The sequence below is a fragment of the Erinaceus europaeus genome, chromosome 2 (assembly GCF_950295315.1).
Source record: "Erinaceus europaeus chromosome 2, mEriEur2.1, whole genome shotgun sequence".
NCBI classification, from domain to species: Eukaryota; Metazoa; Chordata; class Mammalia; order Eulipotyphla; family Erinaceidae; genus Erinaceus; species Erinaceus europaeus.
This window is the reverse complement of record NC_080163.1, coordinates 189,717,872-189,740,236: the sequence shown is the minus strand read 5'-3', so window position 1 is coordinate 189,740,236 and position 22,365 is coordinate 189,717,872. Positions and strand designations below refer to the sequence as shown.

At 45.1% G+C, this 22,365-nt stretch overlaps 1 protein-coding gene across 1 annotated transcript; it reads left to right on the top strand.

Annotated features, from left to right (window-relative positions):
- The first annotated feature begins 3,589 nt into the window (after nt 1-3,589).
- On the top strand, nt 3,590-22,365 carry LOC103125774 (cytochrome P450 2B11-like). Its single transcript, XM_007536599.3, has 9 exons — nt 3,590-3,820; nt 7,187-7,349; nt 7,478-7,627; nt 10,458-10,618; nt 14,652-14,828; nt 15,097-15,238; nt 18,023-18,210; nt 18,446-18,587; nt 22,110-22,365. Exons 1-9 carry the CDS (start codon nt 3,650-3,652, stop codon nt 22,289-22,291), a joined length of 1,476 nt encoding a protein of 491 aa, XP_007536661.1. The 5' UTR covers nt 3,590-3,649; the 3' UTR covers nt 22,292-22,365.

Sequence of the window (22,365 nt, the reverse complement as noted above, 5' to 3'; positions counted from 1 at the left end):
CTCTGTCTTTTCCTCCTCTCTCCATTTCTCTCTGTCCTATCCGACAATATCAACAATAACAACAACAATAACTACAATAATAACACAAGGGCAACAAAAGGGAATAAAATATAAAAAATATATTTATTCCCTTTTGTTGCCATTTTTTTTTTTGCCTCCAGGGTTATTGCTGGGGCTCAGTGCCCACACCATGAATCCACTGCTCCTGGAGACTATTTTTTTTCCTTTTTGTTTTATTGTTGTTGTGTTTATTATTATTGTTGTTGTTATTGGATAGGACAGGGAGAAATGGAGAGAGGAGGGGAAGACAAGAGGGGGGAGAGAAAGACAGACACCTGCAGACCTGCTTCACTGCTTGTGAAGCGACCCCCCTGCAGATGGAGAGCTGGGGGCTTGAACCGGGATCCTTATCCGGTCCATGTGTTTCACGCCAAGTGCGCTTAACCTACTGAGCTATCATCGGGCCCCCCTTTTTTTTTTTTTTATTGTTGTATTTACTATTGTTGTTATTATTGATGTCACTGTTGTTGGATAGGACAGAGAGAAATGAAGAGAGGAGGGGAAGACAGAGAGAGGGAGAGGAAGATAGACACCAGCAGACCTGCTTCACTTGTAAAGCGACTCTCCTGCAGTTGGGGAGTCGGGGCTCAAACTGGGATCCTTACGCGGGTCCTTGTGCTTTACACCACCTACGCTTAACCCACTGCGCTACTGCCTGACTCCCTAGTGTTTCCTTTTTATAAATAAAAATTAAAAAAGAAAAAAAAGAAGCCAAAGTATTCCAAAGTTATCTTCTTCCATTAATGTCCTATCTTGAAACTTGGTGTTTAAGGTAGCCCTGTTCTTAATATGATATGCACAGATTAAAAGAACAAGGCACTTTAGAAAAAAAAAAAACACGGATCAAGAAAAAAAGGAAATTGGAATGTTTTTTGAACTAATTGCAAGTTAAATCATAATATATCAAAAGTTGACTGCCATTCTCCCCCATTGCCCTCACAATCACTCAAGAGAATTGAAAGCATTTGTACAAGTCCCTGTCTACAGAGCTATTCCTTTGCAGCTTGAGTTTGTAATAGCCCCGGACTGGAAATTACCACAATGCCCCTGAATGTATCCATAGGTAAGCACGCTGTGGACACCCATACAAAAGAGTTCTCAGCTGTAGAAAGAAACCGTGTGACTAATAGCTGCAACATCACCAGTTCATCACTTTTATTTATCGATTGATTTTCAGCATGGCTGTAGCAAGTCAGCACATATTTAGTGGCTTAACACAACACAATTAGTCCTACAGTTCTGGAAGTCAGAGATCAAAATCAGCCTCATGGGGGTCAAAAGCACTGGCAGAAGTTCTGTACTTCTGGAAACTCTGAGGTGGGTGTATACTAGTCTTTTGAAATGTCTAGTGACTTCTAACATTACTTGGCTTGTGGTTGCATTTTCACATTACTTCAGCAACTTAAGTTGGTGATGATTCTACTGCTAAAAGGTGTGTGTGTATGTGTGTGATGGGAGTTGGAGGGTAAGTCACTTTTCTGCCATTTATACCACCCATTTGTTTATATTTTTTTCCCCTGTGGTGCCAAAGATCAATATGTACACCAGCTGACACCCCCCCCCCCAGGACACTGAATTTAATGGTCGAGACATGTATCAAATGGCAGGGGCTGTCAGATAGAGCCTTGCATCTCTGACTCACTGTGTGACCTTGGGTGCAGCTCTCAGCCTTTCTCTGCTTCATCCTCCCTCTCTATCAAATGGATGTGTCAACAGGACCTAAGGCAGAAGGGGAGGATTAAGTGAGGACCCAAGTCTCTGGTCAGGTCACACAGAAGAGCAGGAGACAGGACACCAGGTCAGGCACGTTCACGGTGGCATTTCTCCAAAGTTAAGAAAGTGCAGGTTCCACTTCTTGGAGAGTTCAGGCTTGTGTGTCTTCTCTTCCTGGGTCAGAGGAGTCTGATGCAACTTTTGAGATTATGGTGTGGGTCCAGCAAGGAATGTGCTTTTGACAGAGCATGAAGGATTCTGTCTGTAAAGGAGAGAGAAGAACAAGGTAAAAAAACAGGTCCAAGCCACAGCAAGACAAGATCATTCCCAGATTCTGCAAGTGCAAACATTTCCCCCAGGTTGCAGAGCTGCAGAGCTGGGGATATGGAGAAGGCTCAGGGCAGTGAGGCAGAGAGAGACCAGGGGGTACCCACTGCACTTATTCATTGTCTCTGGAGCTGAGAGTCGGGGGTAGGGGGGACAGAGACCCTGATAGACACACAGTTTCTACTATGGAGGAGACTAAGAGAAACACACAGTTTCTACTATGGAGGAGACTAAAAGAAACTAAGCTGTGCAGGCAGCTTCAGAGAAGGGGAGGGTCTCCTACTGGCTGGAGGTGGGTAAAGCAATTGGAGAATCAGAGGACCCAAACTCTCCACCTACCAGGTCTTGGTCTCTGTGTCTCAGCAGGCCTGTCTCTCCCTGATCCTTCTGTTTCCCCATCACTTTGCTCAGTTGTCCCAGAAAGGAAGGTTAATAAAGGGAGACTGGAGACCAGTAGAGGCCAAGAATATAGAGTTGGCTGAAGAGATATCTCAGTGTGTTAGAGGCCCAGACTCGCATACTGGAAGCCCCAGAGCACCCAGAATCAATTCCTAACATCATCACCATAGGATGCAGTGCTGAGCAGTGCTCTGAACACCCCCCAAGCCGACCTCTCTCTTTCACAAATAAAAATGTAGGGGTGGGACCAGGTGGGACACCCTTGGTTGAGCACACACATTTAGTATGCTCAAAGACAAGCCCTCAGGCCCCACCTGCAGCTGGGAAAGCTCCACAAGTGGTGAAACAGTGTTGCAGAATTCTCTCTCCCTCTCTCTCTCCTCTTCCCCTCTCAAGTAATCTCTGTCCTATCAAATTAAAAATAAATGCTAAAAAGAGAAAAAAGCCCCACCATGTATATGTTAATGAAAGACAGGGATAGAAGATGCATGCATCTCAGATCTAAGATGAACACCGCTACATACAAACTCACACACAGGAAGAGTCGGCTTCACCCCACAAGTTCAAACACAGCGGTACCTATGACAGCATGCACCAGTCAGCCAGCGTGTGTCTGCACAAGTAGATGCACCGCACCTGCAGTCTCAGACCCAGGACCACGCACTGGCCAGCCAACATACATACAGACAGCCCTTCCCATGCAGACCCACTTCAGAATGGAGACCCCAGATCTTCATCTGCAATATTCCAGCCTTTAGGTTCATGATTAGTCAACAATTTGTTTGGCTTTATATGTTATATGTGCAGAAAAACAGATTCATGGATGCAGGAACAGAAAGCCACAGTCCCAACCAAATCCCAGCGAGCCCCTGCACTCACCCCTGCAAACACATGCAATTGTGGATTTTGGTTCCTCTGTCAACATCCAGAGAGGGTGTGCCAAGTCGGGTCACTTGTCTGCCAGAGCAGGAAGTATGGCTCCTATGGCAACTGTTTTCTTCTTTTTTTTCTTCACACTTTGGACACTGATGAGAGCAGGAGGGCGGGGGAAATGGATGAAGTTACCTAATCAGAGGCATTATAAGTTGCAGATAAAAAGATTCCACTCACTCCAGGCTGCCGTGGGCTGGCAGACGGGCTGCACGGGACCATGGAGTTCAGCGCCCTCCTCCTGCTGACTCTCCTCACTGGCCTCCTGCTTCTAGTGGTCAGGGGTCGCCCCAGGAGCCATGGCCACCTCCCACCAGGCCCCCGACCTCTGCCCTTCCTGGGGAACCTTCTGCAGATGGATAGAAATGGCTTGCTGAAGTCCTTCATGAAGGTGAGGCCCAGGTAGTTGGGGTGGGAGGGGGGCTACCCACTGGGAACTTGAGGAACACTCACTGGATGGAGTGGGGTGTTTTTCCAGGCTCAAGGGAAGGGTGTGTGTGGTTCTAAGGATCGTGGAGATGGAGTGGGGTGGTGGTAGTGGGGAGACAGCAGTGGTGGCTGCTGTCCCGGGAGAGGCCAAGAGGGCAGGAGAGCTATTTGGGATGAGCCCTGGGTGTGAGCTTCAGGTTCCTCTGCCCTCATTTACCTCTGAGAGCCTGCCCACCTGTGGGAGAGAAAGAAACTGGGGGTGGCAATGCCAATCAGGGAGGTTTCCTCTCTGTCACAAATAGAATAAAGACTGACCCATGTCAGTGCCAAGGGGAGGTAGGGCTGGGTGGATGGGAACTCAGGTCTGGCTTATTGGTAGGGAACATTCTGGTGATATCATGACAGCTGATAGTCATGGACCCATGGATTTCCAAGCCTGATTCCTTATTAGTAATTGTGTCTAATAGTAATGTAATGCACTTTCACTACCCAACTGGGGCATGGGCAATGAGTTCTAGCTGTCCTATGGACCTTTATCTCCCTCTATCTGCACTGGTTAGTCCTCTGCTGACTCTTGGGTTTGACTTCCCTCTTTGTTCCAGAGAGAGAAAGGGGGGAGGGGAGAGAGAGTCTGATCACACGATGGAGGTCCCAGGTGCCCATTATTTGTTTCTCTTGACTGTCTTCAAGGTATCATTATGATACTAGAATAGAACTTGGTATTTTCATTTAGTCTGATGTTATAGGATAGATCTGCGTTGTTGGGGTTGGGAGGAAATCACAGGCATCCTCCTCTTCAGCAGGACTAGGACAGAATGGTCCACTTTCTAGAGGGAAGGACAGAGAGACTCAGCTCAGGACAGTACATGTCGTTGGTCAGAGCATGGGGACTTCACAGAGGAGAAGCTAGAGCCCACGCCACAGGTGTCTTTGTCTCCAGTGCTACTGGAACCTTGAGAATTTAATTAGATTATCAACTGAAACCTTGAGAATTTAATTAGATTATCAACTCCCTCTCCATGTACACTTGGGGTAGAAATCCGAGTTTCAGACACCTAGCTCTTCCCGACACTCTCCAAGAATTTCACAGGTGCCCATGATCCTCCATTGTCATTGAACCTTTGTGAGCTGATCATGGGTGAGTGGACATCAAGATGGAACAGATTCTTCCCTCCCTAAAATGAGATGGTGACTTAGGAATGTAGCCTAGGAAGATTGTTTTGGGGGATTAAATGAGATGCTGCCTAGAGCCTCTGGGCAAGTGTGTATGGAAGGACAGTAGCTTTGATTCACTCATTCCTCTATTCCCTCTTTAGTGCTAGTTTCCTGGACACCTTGTGTAAGAAGGTATTCTGTGGGAAGTCTAACCTGGGTTACTTTCTCAGCATTAGTGATGTGGCCTTGGTCAAGGCATAGAAGACAAGGAAGGAAATAATAGGTAGGCAGGAGCTGCATTTGAAAAGGAACAGGGTGCTATTTTGTCTAACTGTCTAGTGGTGGACTATCTTTCAGACTAAGTGAGCAGGATAGGCTCAGCCTTGCTTTTTTTTTTTTTTTAACATTAGAAGTGGGGGAGTTGATGTCTACATTCTAGCTTCTCAGGGAACAACTTATGCTTCTTTTTTAAAAAAATTCTTTATTGGGGAATTAATGTTTTACATTCAACAGTAAATACAATAGTTTGTACATGCATAACATTTCTCAGTTTTCCATATAACAATACAACCCCCACTAGGTCCTCTGTCATCCTTCTTGGCCCTGTACTCTCCACTCCCCGCTCACCCCAGAGTCTTTTACTTTGGTGCAATATGCCAATTCCAGTTCAGGTTCTACTTGTGTTTTCTCTTCTGATCTTGTTTTTCAACTTCTGCCTGAGAGTGAGATAGATCATCCCATATTCATTCTTCTGTTTTCTCAGCCTTGCTTTTTGTCTGTATTGAGATCCTGTAAGATTAGAAGCCAGACAACTATCAGGAAAGTGTTCTGGAGCCAAAGGAGGCTCAGCAAGTTTACAGGAGAAAATGGCAGGAGAATCTGACTGAGTAAAAGGATCCATCCACCATGGTCTCCCCAAACATTACTTTGTTTGCATGGCTCTTTCCTGAGACCCATGTTTCAGTGGATGGTAGAAAAGAAGGCCAATGGGCCACATCCTGAAGGGCTGTGTGGACCATATTGGAGACTGCAGTCTTACTCTCAATACAGTTAGAGCATCATAGGGGGCTGGAGAGACAGCCTAAGGGTTCTGCAACAGACTTTCATGCCTAAGGCTCTGAGCTCCCAGGTTCAATCCCCAGTACCACAGTAAGCCAGAGCCAAACAGTGCTCTGTTCTGTCTCTATTTTCTCCAATCTTTATTTATTATAGGATAGATACAGAGAGAAATTGAGCAGGGAGGAGGAGATAGAGAGGGAGAGAGACAGAGAGATACCTACAGCCCTACTCCACCACTCAGGAAGCTTCCCTCTACAGGTGGGGACCTGGGTCCTTGTGTACCATAATTTGTGTGCTTAATCAGGTATGCCACTGCCTGCCCCCCTCTTTTGTTCTGTATCTCTTTTTTCTTATTAAAATAAAATAAATAGGGGATCGGGCAGTATCACAGCGGGTTAAGCATAAATGGTGTGAAGTGCAAGGACTGGTGCAGGGATCCTGGTTGAGTCCCTGGCTCCCCACCTGCAAGGGGGGCGGCTTCACAAGTGATGAAGCATGTCTGCAGGTGTCTATCTTTCTCTCCTCTTCTCTGTCTTCCCCTCCTCTCTCAATTTCTCTTTGTCCTATCCAACAACAATGACAACAGCAGCAACAACAACAATAATAACCACAACAAAGATAAACAACAAGGGCAACAAAGGGGAAAATAAAATAAACAAAGTATTTTAGAACACTGTAGTGTTTGGAACTGGTTGGGGATATAAATTTGCATCTTAATTGGCTTAATCTCTCTTTGGTGGGTGGATGTTGAAATGATTGGAGGAATGGAAATTGGGAGTCTAGTGAGATGTCTTTACAGAGATCAACATTAAATATTTTAAATTGATTTCATTTTTTATTATTTATTTATTATTTATTTCCCATTTTGTTGCCCTTGTTGTTTTATTGTTATTTGTAGCTTCACCACTTGTGAAGCTTTTCCCCTGCAGGTGGGGGACCAGGGGCTTGAACCTAGCTCCTTGCACACTGTAATGTGTACCACCTCCTGGCCCCGAAGTAGAAGTTCTTGGGAGGGAGACTCATTATCAACCTGTAATGAAGGTGTTTCCATGGCTTCACTTTTGGGATGGCCATAGAGATGCACACTACTATTAACCCTGGATGTGTTTGGCAGCTCCGGGACAAATATGGAGATGTCTTCACTGTGTACCTGGGGCCCACACCTGCTGTTATTCTGTGTGGGACAGAGACCATCAAGGAGGCCCTGGTGGATCATGCTGACGCCTTCTCTGGTCGGGGAAAAATCGCTGTGGTTGATGCTGTCTTCCAGGGATATGGTAAGGGCCTCAATGTTACCATGAAGAAAGGGCATGGGGGTCTGGAAATGATATTTAAAGGGTGGAATAAGACCATCAAGAAACTTCTTCCTTCTTCCTCTGCATCCCATGTCTCCCCTACCTTCCAGGGGTGGTCTTTGCTAATGGGGAGCGTTGGAAGGCCCTTCGGAGGTTCTCTCTGGCCACCATGAGGGACTTCGGGATGGGGAAGCGGAGTGTGGAGGAGCGAATTAAGGAGGAGGCTCAGTGTCTGGTGGATTTGCTTCGGAAAACAGGTGGTGAGTCCTGGTGTTGGGCTCGAGGGCTGGAGGGAGAGGGAGACACTGACTGACAGAGTTGGGATGGGCATGGAAAGAGAAAGATAGAAGTGACCAAGAATGGAAAGTGGTTGAGCAAGAAAATGGTGGGTCCTGAGAGACCATCAGACAGAGGGATAAGAACAGACAGAACAGGGTAGAGGGAAATGTTACAGAGTGCAGAGAGCCTGAAATGTTACAGAATGCAGAGAGGCAAGAATCTCTATCTAAGAAGCTTCTAGATTGCAACACTGTTTACTCAACTCAAGGAAGCCAACTTCTAGATTGGCTGTGTCTATTAAAGACAGGAATAGGACTTACATAAAAGATAGCATGCAGAGAAAAGGGTCAGCCATCATGATTACAATGAACTGAGTTTTCCTACTTGGAGATATTATAAATGATGTCCAATTAAAATTACTTGTCCAGGCAAAAGATAAGGAGTTGAAGCAAGACATTTATTCTTTTGCAAAAGGGTGTGCCTCCAACAGAGGCCATCAGGCAGCAGTATGCCCCCCTCACCCTTCTCCCATCTTTTATACCTGTTGCAGAACTGTCTCCTCCACCCCCTGGGCTGGGCTTCAGAGCTCACAGTCTCCCTGTTGTCTAAATAAGGAAAGAAGGAAGAGAGTCTGAGGGTCTCTGTTGGAGGATTAGCAAGCACTGCAAGTAACTATTATCTGACCTAAAGAACACAAAATTACTGATCACAGGTGCCTATAGATAAAAAATTATATAAAAATTTGTATTAAACAATTGTTCTATCATGTTCCTTTGAAGGGAAGATCTAACCATCTTTCATAGAGGGAATTTCTGGTGAACAAAGAGGGTCATGAGATGGACCATCAAAGATACACTTCTGTAGGGGGTTTGGCGGTGGGGCACCTGGTTAGTGCACATGTTACTGTGTAGAAAGACCTGGTGGGTTCAAGCCTCTGCTTCCCACCTACAGAGGGGACAATTCATGAGCTGTGATACTGGTCTGCAGGTGTCTTTCTTACTCCCTCTCTATTTCCCTCTCCTCTCTTAATTTCTCTCTGTCCCATCTAATAAAATAGAATGAAAGAAATAAGAAAAAAGTAAAAAAATAGCTACCAGGAGTGGTGGATTTGTAGTGCTGGCTTGGAGCCCGAGTGATAACCTTGGTGGAAAATAAAAAAAAATATATATATAACTTGAAAATAGAGAAGTGGAGAAACAGTGAAGAGAAAGACATTGAAAAAAAAGAGAAGCACTTCTGTTGTTTCTGAATTCTCACTAACAGTGTTTATATGGCAGACAGGTGAGAGGGTCCTCTCTCAGTAGAATGCAAATTTATTTATTTAAAATTGCCCCCAGCATTATTGCTGGGGCTTGGTGCCTGTATGACAAGTACACTGCTCTTGGTGGCCCTTTTTCTCTCTCTCTTCCTTCCTTCCTCCCTTCTTTTCTTTCTTTCTTTCTTTCTTTCTTTCTTTCTTTCTTTCTTTCTTTCTTTCTTTCTTTTCTTCCTTCCTTCCACTGCAGGTCAGGAGTGGGGATCTGAACCTGGGTCCTTGCTCATAGTAGCATATGCCCTTAATCAACTGTGCCACTGTCCGGCCCCAAGACTACAGATATAAACATCAAGTCTTGGAGGATGGAGGCAGAGTCTCAGAGAGCTAGAGAGGAATAGGAATGGAGGGGCTGTGAAAGACTGAAGGCAACACAGAGGCATTAAGAGAAAAAAAGATTGATAGAGAGAAATGGGAGGACCAAGACAGAGAGAGACATAATGAGGCAGAGAAAGTAGGAAGGTGAGTCAGAGAAGAAGACACCTAGCCTGTCCGTCTCTATAATTCTCTGTGGCCGATATCAGTCCTTGTTTCTTCCTGATGCTCTGAATGTCTTCTTCTCTGACTCACTCCTCTATGGGGAATAGAGACAGAGCCAGGGAGCAGCTCAGCCAAACTCACAGCTTGGATTCCGTGTGCAGAATGAAGGTTGCCAGAGGGAGGGAGGGTGAATGGGGGACACAGAGTGGTGGAGGGGGCCCAGGAGACAGTGGAGGAAGGGTTTGGACACATTGGTGGTGGGACAACTTTGAAAAGGTGTGAGAAAGCACTGCTGACACCTGTGCAGTGGTGGAGAACTATCTCAACTCAATGCAAAGACAATAATGAAGAGATGAAGACAGGCACAGGAAGGGGTCTGCAGAGGAGAGAAGACAGTGCTTGAGGCTCAGGGAGGCTGCACTGACCTGGGTTCACAGCACTCTCATCCTCCAGCCTGAACTTGACTCCAGCTGGCAGGTGCAGAGAATTTTCTAGAGACCAGAGAGAACCTAGAGTCTGAGAGATGAGAGCCAGGGGGAGTGACAGAATAAGGTGCGGGGGAGCAGAGCTTAGGACATTTGCACACGTGATGGATGGAAGCCAGCCTGTGCCCCCTACTCCCCACCCCTGGGACTTAGCTCTGTCTGTTTCAAGGCAGAGCAAGCACCAAGGCCTGATGTCATTCTGTGTGGGACACACACACACACACACACACACACACACACACACACACACACACACACACACACACCTTTCCTCCCCTCCCCTTCCCTCCACCCCCATTGACATGAAGTGGAACAGGCTTAGCAACAGAACTGCACCATCCTGATAGGGCTGCAGAGAGCAGGAAGTAAAGCAACCATGTGACTCCAGGGCAGTGAGTGTCCACAGTCATTGTCCTGTTTTCTCTTGATCATGGAGGGAGACAGAAGATAGTCTCACAGAGAAGGGGGAGCTGCCAAAGGCTCCCCAGTCCTTTGAGTCTGTGTCCTCTGACCTGTGCCTACTCCTCCTCCTAGGAGCCCTCCAGGACCCCACCTTCTTCTTCCATTCCATCACGGCCAACATCATCTGCTCCATCGTCTTTGGGGAACGCTTCTCCTACAGTGACCCCCAGTTCCTGCGGCTGCTGGATCTTTTCTTTAAGAGCTTCGCGCTCATCAGCTCCTTCTCCAGCCAGGTGGGGGTGGGGGAGGGAGTGGGGATGGGGGTGGTAACAGAAAGGGATAACCTGTTTTGAGTGCCCAGGAAAGGATCTGGGTGGGATGGGGGGAAGGGCAGAGACAATAGACAGCAGAAACAGGGAGGCAGAAACCTGGAGTTAGAGCTAGAGACTAAGACTAGGGGGCTGGGGAGACATTCTCTCATGCATGAGGTTCTGAGGTTCCAGGGAAATGATTCCCAGCTCCATCATAAATCAGAGCTGAGCAGGACTCTGGCTCCTCTCCACCTCTGTCTCTGTCATAAAATAAATATGAAATAAATAGAAAATGAGACTATGAAAAAGAACAGGTGAATGATGGAGAGTTACAGAGAATGAGGAAAAAAGGGGAGACTAAGAGGTGAGGGCACTTGCATAAGGGTAAAGAGAAGGAGGAGAGGAAACAGGGATGGAGAGATTGATGTACTGAGAGACAGAATTGAGAGAGAGAGATGACTTTATATGCTTTACTTTTTGTTGCTGGTTCCTCTAAATCATTTCTTCTCTGAGACTCACTTGAAAACATTTGAGGACACATAAAAACAAGCAATGAACCAGGACCCAGGGAGATAACTCAGCCTGTGAGAGCACTAAGCTTTGACCACACACCACAGCTTCAATCCCAGCACCACTTCATGCCAGAGCTGAGCTCCTCTAAGCTGCTCTGCTCATCTCTCTCTCTCCCTCCTCTCTCACTATCTCTCTAAATAAACACATACACAAGTAGATAAATATTTGACAACTAACTAAATACACTCTTTTTCTAAAAGGAGGAAATTATGCTTTTCTTTATTGATCAACCCTGAAGTACCTATTGTACAGATGACCTCTCTGCAATTCATAGGTAGGGAACACCCCCCCATGTACCCCAAGGTCCATCTGAGTATAATTCATAGTGGGTTCTTTCAATGTGCACATTTTTTTTTGCCTCCAGGGTTATTGTTGGGGCTTGGTGTCAGCACTACAAATCCATTACTGCTAGTGGCCTTTTTTGATTTTATTGGTTAGGACAGAGAGAAATTGAGAGAGGAGGGGAAGTAAAGAGGGAGAGAGACATAGAGACACCTGTATAGCTGCTTCTCCACTTGTGAAGCGACCACCTCCCAATCCTGTGCAGGTATAGACCCAGGGACTCGAACCAGGATTCTTGAGTAGGTCCTTGAGTTCAGTGTGCACATTCTACCTTGGGAATCAACCAACTGACATTCAGGACTGGTTGAATCTATGAACAAGGAACCCCAGATAGGAAAAACAAACAAACAAAGGAAAACATCCTAGTGTACATGGATCCTTGCAGTTCTATCTCATTTTGTTAGGGTTACTTGTATGTTGAATTTAAAAAAGTAAAAATAAAAATGTATACAATACTGCCAGACGGTATACTTTCTGCCATTCTTTAACATTTATTTATTATTATCACTGTTATTATTTTACCAGAGCACTGCTCAGCTCTGGTTTATGGTGGTGCAGGGATTGAACCTGGGACTATAGAGCCTTAGGCATGAGAGTCTGTTTGCATAATCATTATGCTATCTACCCCGCCCTCTTTCACATTTTTTACATAAATAAACTAATTTTTCTTTTTTTTCTACTGGGGGTTAATGAATTATAGCACATTTGTCTATACATGTGCATGGTTTTCTAGTTCTGCACAACAGGTATCTGCTAAATTTCTGACTCTGTCATTCAGTATTCATCCTTCCTTTCCTGACCTACCCTACCCACTACTCTTCCTTCAGTTTCCAGCAAAGGTGAGGCAAAGATGGAGATTTTAGAGTTTCTGTGCTGGTGTCTAAGTGTTTGATAGCTGGCTCTGGTTCACCAACATTGGCCATATCACTCTGTCCTTTCTATTTCCCTTTTATTATATGTTTGCTCGATTTGTTGTTTTGAGTTCCCAGGTCTATTCTGCCACAGATTACCTCATTTAAAGTTAGAACTACTTTATTTCTTTTCCTGTAAGGCTCCTTTCAGTAATTCTTTCAAGGTAGAGTTGATGGTGATGAATTCCTTCAGTTTGGGAATCTTTTAAATTGTCCTTCACACTAGAATAGTTTGGTAGGATAGAGTATTCATGGCTGGTAACTCTTGCCTCTTAATACTGTCAAACTATCATGCCATTCCCTTCTTGCTTCTGGGGTTTGTGCTGAAAAACCTGGTCAAAGCTTGTTCTGCCTCTGTATATCAACTTCTTCCTTTCCCTTATAGCCTGCACTATTTCTTCCTTGTCCTTACTTTTGGAAAGTGTTACTATTATGTGTCAAGGTGTTGGCTGTTTGGAATTCAGTTGTTTTGGTTTCTGTTCAGCTTCCTTTATATCTATATCTTGAACACTGCCCAGGTGTGGGAATTTTTCTTCAATGATTTATTTGAATATGCTGTCTGTTCCTTGCTCCTTTGCTTCATCCTCAGGTGCCTCAATAACTTTCACATTTTTTCTTCTGATGGAATCTGCTATTTCATAGAGAATTGTTTAATTTTTCATAAACTTTTCCTCTTTAGCAGCTTCACTCTCTGAGAGTGTGGTGGTTTTATCTTCTAGCCCTGCTGGAAGCTAGTTTATTCTGTATATAAGGCCTCTTAAGTAAGCCCTAGTGCTCCCCTTTCCCTTTACTTCATATTTCCTTTTGGAATTCTTTTTGTGAGGGTTTTTTTTTTTTTTTTTTTTTTTTTGCTCTTTGGTCAAGTCATCTCTGAGATCCTTAATTTGTGTTTGTATGTTATGCATGGAGTCTTCAAATGCCTTCATAATATGCTTTCTGAATTAAAACTCAGACTTTTTTTCTAGGTCTTTGTGATTTTGGACAGTTGTGCTCTTGTCCATGTTTTGTTTGAATGTGATTTCTGCTATTCTACCAGGTGGAATTATTTGGTTCTTATTATTTCATGGCCATGCTCCTGGAAAGTGGCAATTAATTTTTATTAATGATTTAGTAATGGCTTACAAGTTCCTAAGATTACAGGGGAATGGGCCGCACTGCACCCACAACCACAATTCTGTGCCCCCCGACTCTCTTTCCTTTCCCCAAAGAAAACATGGTTTTTAGAAAGTCTTAGAGATTCTGCTGTAATTCTTTTTTTTTTTTTTTAAATTATTGGGAGTTGGGCGGTAGTGCAGCGGGTTAAGCACACTTGGCGCAAAGCACAGGGACAGGCTTAATAATCCTGGTTCGAGCCCCAGCTCCCCTGCAAGAGAGTCACTTCACAAGTGGTGAAGCAGGTCTGCAGGTGTCTATCTTTCTCTCCCCTTCTCTGTCTTCCCCTCCTCTCTCCATTTCTCTCTGTCCTATCCAACAACGATGACATCAATAACAACGACAATAACTACAACAACAATAAGAAGACAACAAGGGCAACAAAAGGGAGTAAATAAATGTAAAAAAATCTTAAAAATATATTTATTTATAGAATTAAGAAAGAGAGAAACTGAGTGGAGAGGGGGAGATAAAGAGAGAGACAGAAAAACTGCAGCACTGCTTCACCACTTGTGAAGCTTCTTGCCTGCAGGTGGGATCTTGAACCTGGACCCTTGTGCTTTGTAATGTGTGTCCTCAACTGTGTGTGCGATTGCCCTGTCCTTGCTGTCATTCTGAGCGGTAACACCCGTCTCATGAGCTCTTGTGAGAGTCTGATGGGAAAATCTGGAGCGGGGTCTGGGGTGGATATTTGGGATGAGACCAACACATGGTTTCAATTTTCTCCTCCATAGCCTGGGAGAGAGAAAATCTGCAAGTAGTTCTTTGAGGCATGAGAGTGGTCTCTAGAAACTAGTCTCATCTAGGTGAGGGATGAAGATGTAGAAAGGCACACCTATGTGAAGAAAACATAGTATCACTGAATGAGAGGCTCAGATAGACAACGATATGTAGATAGATAGATAGACAGACAGACAGATACAGAGACAGACAGAAAGACATTGCCCCACTGAGGTGCTAGAGACCAGGAGGGCTGTTTCTTCCTGTGATCTGCTGGCTCAACCCTGGGGGACTCTGAGCTCCTGGTCTCCCCACAGGTGTTCCAGCTCTTCTCTTCTGTCATGAAGCACTTTCCTGGTACACACTCTCAGGTCTACAACAACCTGCAGGAGATCAATGCCTTCATCGGGCGCAGTGTGGAGAGGCACCGAGAGACCCTGGACCCCAGTGCTCCTCGGGACTTCATCGACACCTACCTGCTCAAAATGGACAAAGTGGGGGCTTGGGAGAGGGATCCTGGGGTGGGGAAGGGAGAGAAAAAAGGTGGGGAGTTGACAAGGGAGGGGGAAAGGAAGAACAGAGGATGGAGATGGGGAGTAGGAAAAGGAGGAAATATCGGTGGGAACCAAGAGAGTGATGGAAACGGGGCGGGGGGAGAGTTGGAATCACACAGAGAGAAAAGCATAATGAGATTCTCAGGAACAGAGACATATGTGGGGGGCTCCATGTACCCCAGGCTGAAAGCCGCCCCTCTGGATGCAGGAGAAGTCCAACCCCAACACCGAGTTTCACCAGAAGAACCTCATCATCACCACACTCTCGCTTTTCTTCGCCGGCACGGAGACCACCAGCACCACTCTGCGCTACGGATTCCTGCTCATGCTCAAGTACCCGCACATCAGAGGTGGGCACGCTGGGTTTGCTCAACTCAAGGAGGTTTCTGATCCCTTCCTGGGTTGTAGAACAAGGGCTGGGAGTCCTGTATTAATGAGAGTGGCAGCATAATCCTGGACTACCACAAGATTTGAACATGTCCACCTCCTTGCTTGTGGGTGAATGTATGAAGAATGCCTTAATCCTCTACTTCCATCACTTAAAATATATTCATCCATTCTTCTTTTTTTTATTTATAAAAAGGAAACACTGACAAAACCATAGGATAAGAGGGGTACAACTCCACACAATTCCCACCACCAGAACTCCGTATCCCACCCCCTCTCCTGCTAGCTTTTCTATTCTTTAACCCTCTGGGAGTATGGAACCAAGGTCATTGTGGGATGCAGAAGGTGGAAGGTCTGCCTTCTGTAATTGCTTCCCCGCTGAACATGACCATTGACAGGTCAATCCATACTCCAAGCCTGCCTCTTTCTTTTTAAAATTTTTTTTAAAAGTGTTTTATTTATTTATGAGAAAGATAGGAAGAGAGAGAAAGAACCAGACATCACTCTGGCACATGTGCTGCTGGAGAGCAAACTCAGGACCTCATGCTTGAGAGTCCAAAGCTTTTTCACTGCACCACCTCCTGGACCACAGCCTGCCTCTTTCTTTCCCTAGTGAGGCAGGCTCTAGGGAAGTGGACCTCCAGGATACATTGGTGGGGTTGTCTGGTTGGCATCATGTTAGCATCTGGAACCTGGTGACTGAAAAAGAGTTAACATATAGAGCCAAACAAATTATTGACTAGTCATGAACCTAAAGGCTGGAATAGTTCAGATGAAGAGTTGGGGGTCTCCGTTTTGTAGATAGTTAGTAGTCCTATTTTAGTTATATTCCAAAGAGCCCATGACTATACTAGTTTTTTTCCCCTGAACCTGACCTCTGATATGCAGGTGGATCCAAGTTATTGTCTGGGGAGATGATGTCATGGCTGAAAAAAGGACCAGAAAGCTGGATCAGGGAAGAGAGTAGTTCCCAAATATGGGAAAGGTGTATAAATATTGTTGACTGTAAACCTCATCGATTTGATCTCATCTGGGGCCCATATTCAGCTGAGGAGACTATGTGACCTTTACATCCCTATAGATCTGAGCTCACATTCTGTGGTCATGAGTAGGAATGTTCCAAGCTGCCCCAATTTCAGGATCCATCTTCCTCAGGTGGCACAAAGAGCATGTTGTCTAGCCTCCCTTTGAAGTATGGAACATTCTCTACTGTTGTTGATCCATATTGAGGGCAAGGTCCTATGTCACTCATTCTTCTATCCCTCCATTCATCCCTTCCTCCACCTATCTACTCAACCACCCACTGACCTATGTGTCTTTTATTCACTCATTCGCCTCTGTATACTTATTCTTTCATCAATGATTTATCCAAAGAACTGCACATGCACTCATGTTTTGGGATTAAGTAATTCATCTTGTTGAACTTTGGAAACAGGGATTCACTGAATGAACCATTTGTCATCGATTCAGGTACGCATCCACCTGTCCTGCTGGGAGTTAGGTTTCACTCCTGAGCCCTTCCACCAGTATTTTCCATCATCCTTTATGCATTAGTTCCTTTATGTGCACATTCGATCATCCACTTGTTTGTTCATCCTTGATTTATCCATCTGTCAGTCTCTCCACTCATTTATTCTTTTAAAAATGCATTGACTCACCTGTTCTTTCATAGACCTAACACCTCACCCATTTGATCACTGATCAAATTCACTTCTTTGTCTATGGCTTATTATGATGGAATCATCAATTTATTTGTCACTTGATAAGTAATAATATACATCAACTCATTGATATGTTCTCCCCTTCATTAATCTTTTAATTCATGAACTGAACTATTGATCATTTGATTAGTATATATATTTGTTATCTAGCATTTGGGAAGTAAACAGTTGTTAGGAAGAGGAAAAAGGAAGAACAACTATGATATTTCACTCATAAGAGGAATATAGAGAATTGAAACACATGAACTTGAAAAAAGAAAAAAAGACATACTCAACCCATAACTATGACTTTAGGAGAACACAGAGGTTGTTGTTAGTTGGTGAGTGGGAGACACAGAACTCTGGTGGTGGGAGTGGTGTGGAATTTACCCCTATTATTTTATAATCTTTTGCATCACTAAAAATCCAGTTGTTAGGATTAAACAGTGAATATATATTAATGTTCAAATATATATAACTAGTTTGTCTGGAACTGGGGGTCTCACACATACATCTCACTGCTTTTTCATTCAGAGACAAGCAGAAAGACAGAGAGGGAGAGACACTACAGTATCAGAGTCTCCCCCAATGTAAAACACTCCCATGTGGTGTCAGGATTTGAATCAGGGTCTCACATATGTAAAAACACATGCCTTCCCTTGAGCTGTTTCACTGCTCTCATTGTTATATTTTTGAGGACCTAGCACAGTGATTATCACAATACACATACAGATGACATTTGTTCATTCTGTACTCGAGATTACAGAGACTCCCCTGAAATTCTAAACACAATTGTGTGTGTGCTTTTGTGTGTGTGTTTACTGGTGCATGTGTGAGAGAATCACAGCAGTGACTAGACTTCACAGAATGAGGATTCCTGTTCCTTTCCTCTTCTCCCTCCTCCTCCTCTCCTTCCTCCTCTCTCTCTCCCTCCACTTCCTCCTTCTCTTCCTCTCCTCAAGCTGGTTCTCTGTGGAGTGTCCATGTCCCCACACCCTGCTGGACCGCCTCTCCACCAGGAGGCTCATTGGCGCCCTCTTGTGGCAGAGAGAGTCCACAAGGAGATCGACCAGGTGATTGGCTCCCATCGCGCTCCAGTTCTCAATGACAGAGTCAACATGCCCTACACTGACGCAGTCATCCACGAGATCCAGAGATTCGGGGACCTCCTCCCTATTGGGGTGCCGCACATTGTCACCAAAGACGCTCACTTCCGAGGGCACGTCATTCCTAAGGTGAGGCTAGTGGGGTCCTTGAGTCTCTCTCTCCTGGGTCTTCTTCATCCCCAAACTGAACTTCCTGTTGATTTTAGCATTAAATCTAAATGCTGTAGCTCCCCACCCCCTTCCCTCCTCACTCAAGGGCTGGGGCTGGGGCTGGGGCTGGGGCTGGGGCTGGGGCTGGGGCTGGGGCTGGGGCTGGGGCTGGGAGACAGTGGCAGTAACTCTTGATCTTGTGACGTTTCTCCAGGGCACTGAAGTCTACCCTCTATTGCACTCTGCTCTCAATGACCTGAGCTACTTTGAGAAACCAGACACCTTCAACCCTGACCACTTCCTGGACGCTAATGGGGCGCTGAAGAAGATGGACGCCTTCATGCCTTTCTCTATAGGTAAGATGGACCCACCGGCCCTTTTTCTGACACCAGAGAGCCGTGTCAGCCCAGCTGAGAAACTCAAGGAGAGGTCTTTGCTAATGAACAGTTAGTCTATGCTAGTTGCTGCACCTACACTGTCCTAACCCATTTTCAGAACCACCCTAGAGGAGCCTTGAGAAATGAATAAAATAAAGTGACATAATCACCATCGTTTTAGCCTCTGGTCCTTAACCCTTTTATTTTAAAATACTTATTTTAAACGATGGTGGAAGAGTGTATTAGAAAAAAAAAGAAAGTGACATAGAGAGACTCAAGTAATGAAGGGGAGAAAATATTATGTACAGAAAAGTAGTAAAATGAGAGAGGAGGGAGAAATGTGTGTACTGTCAGAATCTTGACAATTGGACAGATTTAGTGAGTTAGATTAGATGGAAGAAAGTAGACAAAAGAAGAGAAACAGGTGAACAGAGACTGAGGAATTGTGCCCCATGGTAGGTACTGAAGAAAAAGGCTATGAGGACCCAAATGTGTGTGTGTACCTGGTAGAGTGCACAAGTTACAATGCACGAGGACCTGGGCTGAAGACCAGGTCCCCACCTGAAGGGGAAGCTTCACAAACAGTAGAACAGTGCTGCAGGTGTCTTTCCTATAAAGGACAAAGGGGAGAAAATGAGTACTGCAAACAGTGGAATCATACAGACACTGAGCCACAGTGATAATCCTGGAGATAGATAGATAGATAGATAGAGAGAGAGAGAGAGGGAGATAGAAAACACACCATGATTTTGGGCAAGAAAAATAGAAAACTGAGCCAAATATGTTAATGATGAAGGGGTAGCAAAAGTGTGTAAGGAAAGTTCCAGTGACTGAGAGGAAGATGCATGTAAAAGATGAGGGAGTTTCAGAAGCAAACAAGAGGGTGACAGAAGTAGAGAAGAAAAGCAGTGAAGGAGATGGAAGAAGTGGTGTGGTGGAAATGAAAAATGAGAGGAAAATGTGCCTGTTCTAGAAAGAATGAGTAACAGAGGACCCAGCCCAGTTAGCATTCCTTAGCTCAAGTCTCACAGGCCCTGGATACTCCAGAAAGATTTGTACACACAAGTACAGTTTATAAAAACTCAACAGGCGGGAGTCGGGTGGTAGCACAGTGGGTTAAGCTCACGTGATGCAAAGTGCAAGAACTGGCATAAGGATCCTGGTTTGAGCCCCTGGCTCCCCACCTGCAGGGGAGTTGCTTCACAGGTGGTCAAACAGGTCTGCAGGTGTTTGTCTTTCTCTCCCCCTCTGTCTTCTCCTCCTCTTTCTATTTCTCTCTGTCCTATCTAACAAGGACGATATCAGTAACAACAACAATAATAACTACAACAATAAAACAACAAGGGAAATAAAGGAAAGAAAAAACCACCTCAACAGACTGGGCAAACTCGTGGTGTACCACCCTTACAACAGCTTGTGGGGTCAGCAGCTTGCAGACAAAGAACCAGGGAGAGGAAGGGAGAGTCTCTCATTGTTCTCTTTGCTTCCTGAGCCTGCTTTTTATTTTTGGAGGGGTATGAGGTGGTGGTAGTGTGTGCTCCATACACCAATAACAGTTGCAGGGATGTCTTAGACTTCCATCATATTTTTATGCCCAAATCGGGCTTTTTCAGAAATCTTGAAGATCCAGCACCATCTCAGATTGAGAGAAGAAGACAACACTGATATAAACTCACACAGTGCCACACTGATATAAACTGCCACACTGATATAAACTGACAACACTGATATAAACTCACACAGTGCCACACACACATTATACCCACAGCACACCCAGAAATCAACACAGAGCAACAGATGTTCTCAGAACCCATAATAGAGACCAGCTGCTAACCTCCCTCCCTCTCTTTCTTCCTTTCTTTCTTTCTTTCTTTCTTTCTTTCTTTCTTTCTTTCTTTCTTTCTTTCTTTCTTTTCCTTCCTTCCTTCCTTTCTTTTTCTTTTTAAAATTTATTTTCCCTTTTGTTGCCCTTGTTGTTTTATTGTTGTTGCAGTTATTACTGTTGTTGTTATTGATGTCGTTGTTGGTGGGTAGGACAGAGAGAAATGGAGAGAGCAGGGGACGACAGAGAGGGGGAGAAAAAGAGACACCCGCAGACCTGCTTCACCACCTGTGAAGCGACTCCCCTGCAGCTGGGGAGCTGGGGCTCGAACCGGGATCCTTATACCGGTCCTTGTGCTTTGTACCACGTGTGCTTAACCCGCTGTGCTACTGCCTGACTCCTCCTTTTCCCCTCCCTCCCTTCCTTCTTTTCTCTGTTGTCCTTTCTTTCTTTCTTTCTTTCTTTCTTTCTTTCTTTCTTTCTTTCTTTCTTTCTTTCTTTCTTATGTTCTATTTCTTTCTCTGTTTTTGTCACCAGGGTTTTGCTGGCTCAGTCCTGGCACTATGAATCCATCGCTTATTTTTTCCTTCTATTTTTTTTAATTGGACAGAACAGAGAGAAATGGAGAGGAGAGAGGGAAATAGAGAGGGAGAGAGAAAGATTGATACCTGCAGAGTTGCTTCACTGCTCATGAAGTTTCCCACCTGCAGGTGGGGGCTGAAGGCTTGAACCCAGTTCCTTGTACATGGTAGCATGCATGCTTTATTGGGTGTACCACCACTTGGGCCCTTCCAGCTGCTATTCTAAGAATTTTGACATATATGATTTCCATGAATTGAACAGTGTCCAATACAATAGGTACATTGTGTCCAGTTAGAAATGAAAGTGAACTCAAGTGTGTATTCCATTTTCTTGGGTGAAGAGCTCTGAAAATCCAGTATCTATCTATCTGCTTCTCTCTTCATTTAATTCTGTTTATTTGTTAACTCTGTATAGATGATCTATTTGAGAGAATGGGGTGTTGGTGTCTTCCACTATCACTGTGTTGCTATTGATGAATTTTTGTAGCTCTTTCAGTAGATGTTTGACATATTTTGATGGGCCCTCCTTAGGTGCATAAATGTTGATAATTGCTAAGTCCTCTTGGCTGATGGATCCTCTGAGCACTATGTGATGTCCATAGACCACACACTGTCAATGAGAAATGGGTCCTTATATCTGTGGAGCCAGTGAACCTTTGGAATCCAAACAAGATACTGATATAAACCTTCTCCTGGGAAAACGTGCATGGTGCATTTTTTTTTTTTGGATAAGGCAGAGAGAAATAGAGGAGGGGTGAAGGAGTTAGAGAGAAAGAGAGACACCTGTAGACCTGCTTTACTACTCATGAAGTGTCTTCTCCCCCCACCGGTGGGGAGCAGGGGTCCAAACCCTGGTCGTTCTGCATGGTAATGTGTGCATTTAACCAGGTGCACCACCTCCCAGCTCGAAAGGTTCATCCTTGCAAGGATCTGTATCTGCTTTCAGAGGGCTTGCAAGCCAGTAAGGTCCATCTAGAATTGCAGGTTAAAGGAGAAACACGTGCAAGCTGGGGGAACTGGGGTCTGGGCCCTGGGGTGAGATGGGGCGGGGCAGCGTCCTCACCTACACGTGCACTGACCGCCCCTTTGCACACATAGGGAAGCGCATCTGCCTCGGGGAAGGCATCGCCCGTGCTGAGCTGTTCCTCTTCTTCACCACCATCCTGCAGAACTTCACCGTGGCCACCAGCATGGCCCCCGAGGACATCGACCTCACCCCTATGGAGTGTGGGGTGGGCAAGCTGCCTCCACTCTACAAGATTCGCTTCCTGCCCCGCTGAGGGGACTGAGAGAACTGGGGTGGGGTGAGGCCAAGGGATTCTGAGATCATTAAATATCTCCCCACTTTCAGAAA

What these genes read in the sequence shown, in the direction of transcription:
- LOC103125774 (XM_007536599.3), top strand. Translation starts at nt 3,650, where the DNA reads ATGGAGTTCAGCGCCCTCCTCCTGCTGACTCTCCTCACTGGCCTCCTG. An exon ending in TGCTGAAGTCCTTCATGAAG is followed by an intron (nt 3,821 to 7,186) that starts GTGAGGCCCAGG and finishes TGTGTTTGGCAG; the next exon opens with CTCCGGGACAAATATGGAGA. An exon ending in TGCTGTCTTCCAGGGATATG is followed by an intron (nt 7,350 to 7,477) that starts GTAAGGGCCTCA and finishes CCTACCTTCCAG; the next exon opens with GGGTGGTCTTTGCTAATGGG.